The sequence below is a fragment of the Borostomias antarcticus genome, assembly GCF_949987555.1.
Source record: "Borostomias antarcticus genome assembly, chromosome: 19".
Lineage (NCBI taxonomy): Eukaryota > Metazoa > Chordata > Actinopteri > Stomiiformes > Stomiidae > Borostomias > Borostomias antarcticus.
Window position 1 is genome coordinate 1,757,495 of NC_140252.1, and position 11,564 is coordinate 1,769,058.

The following is an 11,564-nucleotide window of genomic DNA, read 5'->3' on the forward strand; positions in this document are numbered from 1 at the left end:
TTCTGCGATGAGATAGCGGGTTGAGACTTAAAGGAGTAGTAAAGGGAAAATGCATGTTTAGCCCTGTTTTAAGGTTACTTATGATCATATACAATGGTTCAGATCAAAACGTTGACAAAACTAGCACTTTTGAGAAAGTCTGATAATTGCTCTACCACTGTTTTGGTCATGCAATTGATGTGGATAGGCACCTTGAAAAATCTATTAAAAACATGTTAAACTCTCGATTTCAAAGACAAGAAGCTCACCGAGGGGATAATTGGTGTCCATTGTTGTTCTAACATCAAATTCACCGCAAAGTATGAATCCTCTAGGGTTTTATTGATCATTTTATGAAATCCATTGACTTGTATTGACCCTACCGTTGTAGATGTGTAGATCAATCCGCAGAGGGGATTCAGGAAGCGTAACTACTTACGGTAGCTATTGTTATTGTTTATGTTGCTAGGTTACCTAGTTTACGGAGGTTTACACACGTATGTGCTGCGACTAATGGCGCGTTCCAGGCAACCCGTAACTTGTGTTTTTCCGACCTCCTACACGTGAAAATGCTCTGGAATGGCAGTCAAACCCGTAACTTCCCACCCGTGAACTCGTACAGATCGATGTACTCCCAGTTGCGCTCTCTGACGTCACACAGCCCTCTAAGCAAGATGGCAGCCCCCATGGGTATGGTGACAAAGATAACTTTAGGGCAACGTAAATTAAATTTGTACGTTGTAATCAAAATAATACAAATGATTATGCACTACAACCTGCTATGTGTATGTAATGATGCCCAAATATGTTGACAAGAGATATAGTGCTAGCTAGCTAACATTAAGGTAAACCTGAACGTGACCATGCAAACGGCGAAAAGTCGATGATGTCAATAAATAAAATGTAACGTACAATTTCTTAGCATAGCGAAATTAGGCATACAATGTTTAGCTTGCCAGCTCTGGCAATGTGCCAAATCTCAAGCTTTTACCATATCGGCTTGTTTACATTTATCTAGAATGCCACGCATTCAGACAGTTTGCCTGGAACGCTATGAAGTTAACTTACGGGCTCAAAATCCTATCTGGAACGTGGCATAAATAGTTCTATGCTAAATATTTTAAAAAGCCTTTCCAGATGAACTAGAATTTTACTTTATGGAGAATTATAATGTCAGAACGCCAACTAACACCTCGGTGAGTTTCTTGTCTTTGAAATTGAGAGTTTAACATGTTTTTGAATGATTTTTCACGGTGCCCACCCACATCCATTGTATGACCAAAACGGTGGTAGAGCAATTATCAGACTTTCTCAAAAGTGCTAGTTTTGTCAACGTTTTGATCTGAACCATTGTATATGATCATAAGTAACCTTAAAACAGGACTAAACATGCATTTTCCCATTACTACTCCTTTAATGGTTTTTGGAGGGGGGGGGGGGGGGTGCGGTAAGGGGACCAGGGAGGAAGGAAGCAGAGGATGACGGTGTACACAGTACACACGACCCTACTACACTATTTCACATGGAAAACTGGGGACGATACCATCCGAATTCCAGTCAGTGTTGGCGTGGGGATCCTTGCAAAAGTTGAAACCAGAGTTGGTGGAACATGTTTTGGATCCGATTGTGATCGTCCACTCGTGCCCCCCTCCCCCCCCCCCCCCCCCCACCCTCCCCCACCCTCTGCGCCACAGTTTTCCCAGATGAGAGACGAGATGTTCAACTCCAACCTGGTCTGCTCCTTCATCATTCTCCTCTTCCTCATGGCTGTCCAGGCCCTCGTTCCCGCCCCCAGGTATCCCAGCCTCTACCTCCGCGTGTGGGCGCTTACTCTGTGCCCTCAGGGGTTTGGCTCTTAACTCAAATCTATAAACTACAACAAACACATGTCCTCTGTTCCTCCATTTCTTTCATCAATATCGATCTCTCCCTCCTTCTTATATGGAGCGCTTCGTCCCTGTTTCAAGCCGTTCCTCTGTGAGCTCTCTCTTGACCGGAACATTCTTTTCATTCTCCGTCCTCCTCTCTGTCCTCCCTGTGCAGGCAGTACCCCGCCGTGCTCCAGTTCTCCGTCTTCCTGCTGGCCTACCTGCTGCTGCTGTCTCTGGCCCTGGCTGAGGAGTTCAGGCGGGCTCCCTGGGCCCTGCAGCGGCTGTGCTGCTGGATCCACGAGAACAACGTGGCCCGCAGTCTCCTCACGCTCGCCGCCATCGCCCTCAACTTCGCCGTGGTCTCCGCCGACATGGTGAGCGGCGGCGACGCCCCTCCCCGGCCGGACACCGGGCAATCGCCAGATCGCTGCGGCTTCTTTTGTCCACCATCCATTTGAGGGGTGGGAGTTCTTATCAGTGACACAGGGGTGGAGAGACAGGAAGGTTTGGCGCTCGCGAGCTGGGCTAGGGGCTTTATCTGTTTGTCGCCGCCCCACGTCCCAGGCTTGGGTCATATTTAGCTCATTAAAAGGAAGAAAAAAAAAAGCGTTCCATGATTCTTTATTTTTCTCGTGATGCTGACTGGCTGAGGTTGCCCAGGGGGATGTGACTGTGTTGCTCTTCGGCTGCTGTGGTGTTGTTGTTGTTGTTGTTGTGCCTGACTCCTGCTGTGCTCCCTAGGTGTGGTGCTCTCTGAGAGACACAGACACGAGAGGGGAGGAGGTGATTGACGGGAACAGCTCGCCTCACCAATGGGCTCTTAGCGCCTGCACCTACCCAGAGGTAACGAGGGACAGCTATTGGACAAGCGTATTGTTTGTATCAGTGTCAGGGACAGCTATTGGACAAGCGTATTGTTTGCATCAGTGTCAGGGACAGCTATTGGACAAGCGTATTGTTTGTATCAGTGTCAGGGACAGCTATTGGACAAGCGTATTGTTTGTATCAGTGTCAGGGACAGCTATTGGACAAGCGTATTGTTTGCATCAGTGTCAGGGACAGCTATTGGACAAGCGTATTGTTTGCATCAGTGTCAGGGACAGCTATTGGACAAGCGTATTGTTTGCATCAGTGTCAGGGACAGCTATTGGACAAGCGTATTGTTTGTATCAGTGTCAGGGACAGCTATTGGACAAGCGTATTGTTTGTATCAGTGTCAGGGACAGCTATTGGACAAGCGTATTGTTTGTATCAGTGTCAGGGACTATACTTGGAAGGAGTACTGGACCCCAGTTAGAACTCTTCCTTTTTTTTTCATGTCTATAATATGATTTATACATAATATCTTTATAATATTAAGACTTCTCTGAGGAACAGACTTGAGTGCGATGTGGACTCAACCACAACTCTCTCCTGTCACTCATATCCTTTAAATTGTTGAATTTGAATGTACTCACGTCCATTTATGGCACATTATCCCTCACTTCCTATCTCTCTCTCTCTCTCTCTTTCTCTCTGTCTCTCCATCTCCCTCTCTTTCTCTCTCTTTATCTCTGTCTCTACATCTCTCACTCTCTCCCTCTCCATCTCGCTCTCCCTCTCTCCATCTCGCTCTCTCTCTCCATTTCTCTGTCTGTCCACCGGGGGGAGTAGTTCTTCGTGCTGAGCGGGGTGGTCTCCATGGTGACGTGTGCGGTGTTCCTGCGTCTGAGCTCCCTGCTGAAGCTGACCGTTCTTCTGCTGGTGGTCGCTGTGTACTCCTATTTCATCCAAGTGGCCTTCCATGTGCTCTATGTCAGCCAGCAAGAACAAGATCTTGTGCACAGGTACGCTCTCTCTCTCTCTCTCACACACACACACACACACACGCACACACACACACACACACACACACACACACACACACACACGCAAAGATATATAACACCTACAGTATGCAAACCGTGCTGATAACTCCTCTGTAATTTGATTGTCTAGTCTCTGTCAGTTGAACACCTGAATTATTGCTGATGCTCTAATAGCTCTCTGCTGTCAGTCAACCAGTTCACTCACCCTGAAACCCCCACACACACACACATACAGTATACACAACCGGACACAACCACACACACTCAAAGATAACACCTATACAAATACTGATGATACTGTAACTCGTCTGTTTATGACTTATCATGTAGGCTCTGTCACTTGAACACCTGAATTAAGGCCGATGTCCTAATTCTCATCTCTCTGCCCTCGACTTTCTCTCACACACACACGCCCACACACACACCTACAAACACTTTCACCCTCTCTGTCACGCGCACACACGCACTGTCTCCCTCTCTTACATGCACACACACACGCACACACACACACACAGGTCTCACTACGTAAGGAGAAAGGGCATCTGCATCCTGCTCATGGCCATGTTTGTCGTAGCCGTGTTCTACAATGGACGCCAGGTACTGTAAGAAACGCCGGTTTCTGCCTGCTTCCTTCCATCTCCACGTTCAGACCCTCTCCTAATATGATCTGCAGTAGTGTTGAGTAGAAGTAGTGTTAGTAGTTCAGACCCTCTCCTAATATGATCTGCAGTAGTGTTGAGTAGAAGTAGTATTAGTAGTTCAGACCCTCTCCTAATATGATCTGCAGTAGTGTTGAGTAGAAGTAGTGTTAGTAGTTCAGACCCTCTCCTAATATGATCTGCAGTAGTGTTGAGTAGAAGTAGTATTAGTAGTTCAGACCCTCTCAAATATGATCTGCAGTAGTGTTGAGTAGAAGTAGTATTAGTAGTTCAGACCCTCTCCTAATATGATCTGCAGTAGTGTTGAGTAGAAGTAGTGTTAGTAGTTCAGACCCTCTCCTAATATGATCTGCAGTAGTGTTGAGTAGAAGTAGTGTTAGTAGTTCAGACCCTCTCCTAATATGATCTGCAGTAGTGTTGAGTAGAAGTAGTGTTAGTAGTTCAGACCCTCTCCTAATATGATCTGCAGTAGTGTTGAGTAGAAGTAGTGTTAGTAGTTCAGACCCTCTCAAATATGATCTGCAGTAGTGTTGAGTAGAAGTAGTGTTAGTAGTTCAGACCCTCTCCTAATATGATCTGCAGTAGTGTTGAGTAGAAGTAGTGTTAGTAGTTCAGACCCTCTCAAATATGATCTGCAGTAGTGTTGAGTAGAAGTAGTGTTAGTAGTTCAGACCCTCTCCTAATATGATCTGCAGTAGTGTTGAGTAGAAGTAGTGTTAGTAGTTCAGACCCTCTCCTAATATGATCTGCAGTAGTGTTGAGTAGAAGTAGTGTTAGTAGTTCAGACCCTCTCCTAATATGATCTGCAGTAGTGTTGAGTAGAAGTAGTGTTAGTAGTTCAGACCCTCTCCTAATATGATCTGCAGTAGTGTTGAGTAGAAGTAGTATTAGTAGTTCAGACCCTCTCCTAATATGATCTGCAGTAGTGTTGAGTAGAAGTGGCATAATAAAAAACCATAAGCCAATGGTTCCCAAATGGTGTGCCGTGGGATTTTGACATTGCAATAAGCTGTACAACTGTACAAAAATGAATGAATGATTTTTTATTTACTCTATCAGTAGGCTTTTCATTTCCAGAGCCCCTTGAGATTTCCACTTGCTCTTTGGTGTGCCTTGGGCACAAAACGCTTGAAAACCTCTGTGCCTTGGGTACAAAACGCTTGAAAACCTCTGCCATAAGCTACCCTGACCTCCTACTGCCACTGTAATTGAATCCAACACTCTGAATAATCAACTCTAAATGATGAGTCCAGTTCTGGTAGAGACTGGTAAAGCTCGGTCCTGATTGGCCTGCACCTTGTCGTCCAGTGGGAGGCCACGGCGAGGCTGGACTTCCTGTGGCGTCTGCAGGCGCAGCAGGAAGTGGAGGACATGAGGGAGCTGCGGGAGCACAATGAGTGTCTGCTGCACAACATCCTGCCAGCGCACGTCGCGCGACACTTCCTGGAGCGGAACAGGAATGATGAGGTACACAGACAAACACAAACAAACAAACATGGTGTTCAGTCGGAGTTTTTCAATTCCTAACCCAACATCCAGTTTGAACCACTGTCTTGCTCCAAATAGCGACGACTCTTGTCTGTTGAGGGTGGAGAGTCTGGGAAGACAAGGGCCTCGTTGACTCCACGTTGGATGGGAACAGACCTGGGCTGAGTTTCCCAGAGGCATCGTAGCGCTATGATGAACGCCATAGCTTACGATGAACGTAGCGCTACGATGCCTCTGGGAAACTCCGCCCTGGATGGCGTTAAGCAACAGCTGAGTACTTTAGTGAGCTGAACGTCTGTGTGCTGCCCCCCTCTGTCCTTAGGAGCTGTACTCCCACTCGTACGAGGAGGTGGGGGTGCTGTTCGCCTCCGTGGCGGGGTTCAATGAGTACTATGAGCAGAAGGAGATCAAACACGAGGGGGTCGACTGCCTGCGACTGCTCAACGAGATCATCGCAGGGTTCGACGAGGTCAGCCGGGGGTCACGGGGATCTATTCATTACTGAGAGACGGCTCCAATGTTACTAAAGAAAAATCATTTACAAATCTCTCTCTCCCTCTCTCTCTTTTCCTCTCTCTCTATATACATCCCTCCCACTAGCTGCTGGAAGAGTCCTATTTCCACTACATAGAGAAAATCAAGACAATTGGCAGCTGCTACATGGCTGCATCCGGGCTCGCACCAGACAGACAGGTGGTTACCGTAGGTTACCGTACCGACTCACTCCGCTGCTAAGCCTGGAGATTCCCTCAGCATCCATGTCCGCTAAGCCTGGAGATTCCCTCAGCATCCATGTCCTCTAACCCTGGAGGTTCCCTCAGCATCCATGTCCGCTAAGATGCCCTGCAGGTGTAGTCTGCTCTACTGACCACTTTTCATTTCCCTTATTGCTCATTTCCCATGTTCTCTCTCTCTCTCTCTCTCCCTCTCTCTCACACACACACACACACACACACACACACACACACACACACACACACACACACACACACACGCAGGGGAAGGTGAGTGACTGGAACCACCTGAGTGAGCTGATCCTCTTTGCCTTGGCCATGCAGGAGACTCTGAGAGAGATGAACAGATTCTCCTCCAAAAACTTCCAGCTGCGAGTAGGTAAGAAGAGAGACAAGCTGGGGTCCAGCACACAGAGAGACCTGCTGGGGTCCAGCACACAGAGAGACCTGCTGGGGTCCAGCACACAGAGAGACCTGCTGGGGTCCAGCACACAGAGAGACCTGCTGGGGTCCAGCACACAGAGAGACAAGCTGGGGTCCAGCACACAGAGAGACCTGCTGGGGTCCAGCACACAGAGAGACCTGCTGGGGTCCAGCACACAGAGAGACCTGCTGGGGTCCAGCACACAGAGAGACCTGCTGAGGCCCAGCACACAGAGAGACCTGCTGGGGTCCAGCACACAGAGAGACCTGCTGAGGTCCAGCACACAGAGAGACAAGCTGGGGTCCAGCACACAGAGAGACAAGCTGAGGCCCAGCACACAGAGAGACAAGCTGAGGCCCAGCACACACAGACCAGCAGAGAGACCAGCACACAGAGAGACAAGCTGAGGCCCAGCACACAGAGAGACAAGCTGGGGTCCAGCACACAGAGAGACAAGCTGAGGCCCAGCACACAGAGAGACCTGCTGGGGTCCAGCACACAGAGAGACCTGCTGGGGTCCAGCACACAGAGAGACAAGCTGAGGCCCAGCACACAGAGAGACAAGCTGGGGTCCAGCACACAGAGAGACCTGCTGGGGTCCAGCACACAGAGAGACAAGCTGAGGCCCAGCACACAGAGAGACAAGCTGAGGCCCAGCACACACAGACCAGCAGAGAGACCAGCTAGTGACCAGCAGAGACCAGCTAGAGTGACCAACAGAGAGACCAGCTAGAGTGACCAGCAGAGACCAGCTAGAGTGACCAGCAGAGACCAGCTAGAGTGACCAGCAGAGACCAGCTAGAGAGACCAGCTAGAGTGACCAGCTAGAGAGACCAGCAGAGACCAGCTAGAGTGACCAGCAGAGACCAGCTAGAGTGCACCTGCTTGGCTGTCAGAGGACTGTGGCCCCAGTGTCATTATGAAACATTTGAAAATCTCTGATTCTGTTGGTCTAGAGCCCAATTTCCCCTCTGTTCTGTATGATCTGAGAGAAGCTCCCGTATTGGGCCAGCTGTTTGATGTGTGGGGCAGATTGTAACAAGATTGCATTTATCCTATAATAAAAACACAGGACCAATGACCTGATTTTTTCTTCTTCTTTCTAAATCAGATTGGGTTAGCTTGCTTGAGCGTCTGTGATTGGTTATCTCCCACAGGTATCGCCCACGGGCCGGTGGTCGCCGGGGTGATCGGCACCACGAAGCCGCAGTACGACATCTGGGGGACGACGGTGAACCTGGCGAGCCGCATGGACAGCACGGGCGTGGCCGGCCGCATCCAGGTGCCCGAGGCCACGCGCCGCATCCTGCTGGACTGGGGCTTCGTCCTGGAGCTGCGCGGACACATCTTCATCAAAGGGGTGAGCGGCGCACGCAGCAGCGAGACGTGACGCAGGGGATTACTTCCTGGTGTGTTCTCTGATGTCATCAGAAACCAGGAAGGGTAAATGTCGGGGCGAGGAAGCGCACGTCGTCGATCCCTCTCTCATTTTAGTGCGCGTTAGGATTCTAGCAGCAGCATTTTGAACTCGCTGCAGGTTTTTAATGGATTTCTTGGGTAGACCAGGTAAAGGTGCATTTCAGTAATCAAGTCTGCTAGATACAAAAGCGTGTTTGAGTTTTTCACAGTCGGCAATGGAGATAATAACACAGACCTTTGAGATATTTCTGAGGTGATAATATGCTGTTTTACAGACATTGCTGATGTGATTATTAAAACTATCAAAGATAACTCCTAGATTTCTGATGTGGTCTTTGGGCTTCAGACACATGGAGTCTAGATAGGGTAACACATCTATTCTTTGTTTTTCATTTCCGACAACAAGGACCTCTGTCTTGTCTTTGTTTAGTTGGAGAAAGTTCTGGGACATCCACAAGTTTATGTGATTAATACAATCAAGAAGGGAACTGACAGACTTGTGAGCATCAGGTGCTAACGACAGATACAACTGAGTGTCATCTGCATACTGGTGAAAGCTAATGTTATGGTTATTGATAATACTAGCTAGTGGGAGCATGTATAGATTAAATAATAAAGGGCCAATAATTGAGCCTTGGACTCCGTAAGATATGGTATGGCGTTCAGAGGCATGAGTGCCAAGGGCAACATAGTATTCACAACGAACTAAGTATGATCTAATCCAGTTTAAAACAGTGCCAGAGAGTCCAATCCAATTCTGCAGCCGATCCAATAGTGTATATTTTGTGATGTGTATGTATCGTGAGGTTTTTAAATAGATTATTGTTGTTTATGTCCTTATGTGTTATTTGTACAGTCTTGGATTATGTTGTGCCTCTTGGCCAGGTCGTCATTGTAAATGAGAATTGGTTCTCAGCGGACTTACAGTAAAAATAAATGTTAAATAAAGGTTAAATAAAGGTGAAATAAAATAAATAAATAATCAACCACCGCTGTGTCCTCTGTCCCTCTCTCCCCCCAGGTGAGCGAGCGTCAGGGGAAGGTCCGAACCTACTTCATCAGCAGCAGCCGCGGCCAGAGGACCAGCAGCAGCAGCGGGGGCGCGGGTCGCTGTGGGGGCCGCTCGGGAGGCCGGACCACGCTGGCGGCGGTGGTGTTCGGTCTGGTGCGGGCCAGGAACAAGGAGAAGCAGAGGGAAGCCAACGGGGGGTTCAGCCTGCCCTCTGGCGCCGGACAGTGCTGAAAGACCCCCGGGTCAAAGTTCATGGACTGACCACTTCCTGCGCAGCCGTCTGAGACGTTTATTTATCTCCCCTGCTTTGGATGGGTTCAAACTACGTGATCTCCACAGACGCTTCCGTTGTTGTAGATCTCGTGAGTCGTGCTCGGTGGTACCTACGGTACGATGGTGTTGATGATAGAGAGAGGGACAAACAGCGCCGTTCCTCTGTGGACGCACGACGAGGACCTCACAGACAACCCCCAACACCTCTGAGGGAGTCTGGGGAGATAGTTGATGTTTTGTCCATCATCCACATGTCTTGATAACGCGCCTCTCGAACACTACCTTGGAGCGTGTCACAAGGGAACTCTCCTTTGGTTTTAACAAACTTTGAGCTTTCATCTTTAATCATTTCTATTTTTCTACTGCCATGTTCTTTCTGTTTTCAGGTGTATTTGGTTCCTCTGTGTATCGGACTGAAGCCACCTTTTATGGACTTTGTGTAAAAACAACCCTGCTGTTTACATCTCCAAGCCTCAAAGCCATGATGACATCATACCTCACTATTCTAACACTAGAACCATGCGCAATAATAGTGTGATTAAGAGTGAAATAGAGTACTATTTTTTATTTTTATCTAATTTGTGGACAGATTGTGCTGTTTAAACAATCATGGTAGCGGTTAATAGGTCTTCATTGCTTTCCTAGATCCACAAGTGACAGGAAAACCTCACAACATTTAATGGAAGTTACACCACAGTATGGCTTTTAGTCCACTAGCTAAATTGGTTAGGGATTTGAACAGTAGGTGTCGAGGAAACCTACTCAAATTCTTACACACGCACTAACAGTGTTTAGAGCTCCAGGCTTGACCAGCTGGGATCTTCACCAGTGTCTGGGGGCTTTATGGCTGAGTTCACATCAGTCGTTGCCTACCATTGTGCCCTTGAGCAAGGCACTTAACCCCAGCGCTAGCATCCAGGTGCTAACGTAAGGGCGCCGGCCGTGCTGGCTGACCGTTCGCTCGACTCCACTGATGGTTGAGATAGACAAGCAGAAGATACATTTCCCCTTGGGAGAAGAATACAGTTTAACAAAAAATAAATAATAATACATGTGGCATGAGGATCTATTGAGTCTACTGTACATTCTGTTCATAATAGGCTAATGCTGAACTAATGCCATCCCTTTGATCAGTATTTAAATAGTCCACTTCTAAGTTATTAAATGTTCATTCATCAGTTAAAAAATCATTAATGTCTTTATATCAGTGTCAAACATTTCGTGACCAATTACAAGTTGTCATCTGCAGCCTGTCTTTGCCTTGGTATATAGTTCAACCTGGCCACATTATCACTCAACACCAGTGTGCGAAATACCCCTCAATATTCGGGGGGGTCCCCATCTCCCGTTTGTTGCGCAGCACCGGTCGAAGATTTCTCAATATGCAGTAGGCCTATATATCATGGATGCAAGCCAAGACAATCAGTCTATAGCCTACATGACAGCACACACGCCCACGTCACCAGGGCTCAGTGCTAGAGTGGACCAGCTGCAACGGGGGGCACAATTATTACTAACAATTTTTGATAATCCGATATGCTAGTATTCGAAATGCAACACTGACATGCATAGGAGGTTGCACTGGCTAAAGTTGTTTGAATGCAACTTATTTTATAACAAGGAGAGGCAAAGTTGTGCATTACAATGCAGACACAACAATTGCCACCAATCTGGCGCACAAGAGCAACAACTGAATAAATGCCAGGGATAGCCTACATACCGGTCACTTAGGAGACTGGCACGCAATCAGTGCACTTGCAAATGGGATAGCCTACAGTATGACCGATCATGTGACATTAAACCATCCATCTAGCCTACAGCAAATACGATCAGACAGATACATCATCGTTGAACATGT

The 11,564-nt window shown here is 47.8% G+C and overlaps 1 protein-coding gene across 1 annotated transcript in view; it reads left to right on the forward strand.

The window, feature by feature from the left end:
- Positions 1-9,664, forward strand: part of LOC311321557 (adenylate cyclase type 8) — a gene marked incomplete at both ends in the record, with an annotated part of 33,706 nt that extends 24,042 nt beyond the window's left edge. The window contains 11 exons of the mRNA XM_084453552.1: positions 1,674-1,774; positions 2,023-2,224; positions 2,592-2,693; positions 3,504-3,676; positions 4,213-4,294; positions 5,665-5,823; positions 6,167-6,313; positions 6,445-6,546; positions 6,843-6,957; positions 8,160-8,362; positions 9,443-9,664. Of these exons, the coding sequence (XP_084309678.1) occupies positions 1,674-1,774; positions 2,023-2,224; positions 2,592-2,693; positions 3,504-3,676; positions 4,213-4,294; positions 5,665-5,823; positions 6,167-6,313; positions 6,445-6,546; positions 6,843-6,957; positions 8,160-8,362; positions 9,443-9,664 (1,608 nt within the window). The remainder of the gene's footprint in view (positions 1-1,673; positions 1,775-2,022; positions 2,225-2,591; positions 2,694-3,503; positions 3,677-4,212; positions 4,295-5,664; positions 5,824-6,166; positions 6,314-6,444; positions 6,547-6,842; positions 6,958-8,159; positions 8,363-9,442) is intronic.
- Between the last annotated feature and the right edge of the window lie 1,900 nt (positions 9,665-11,564).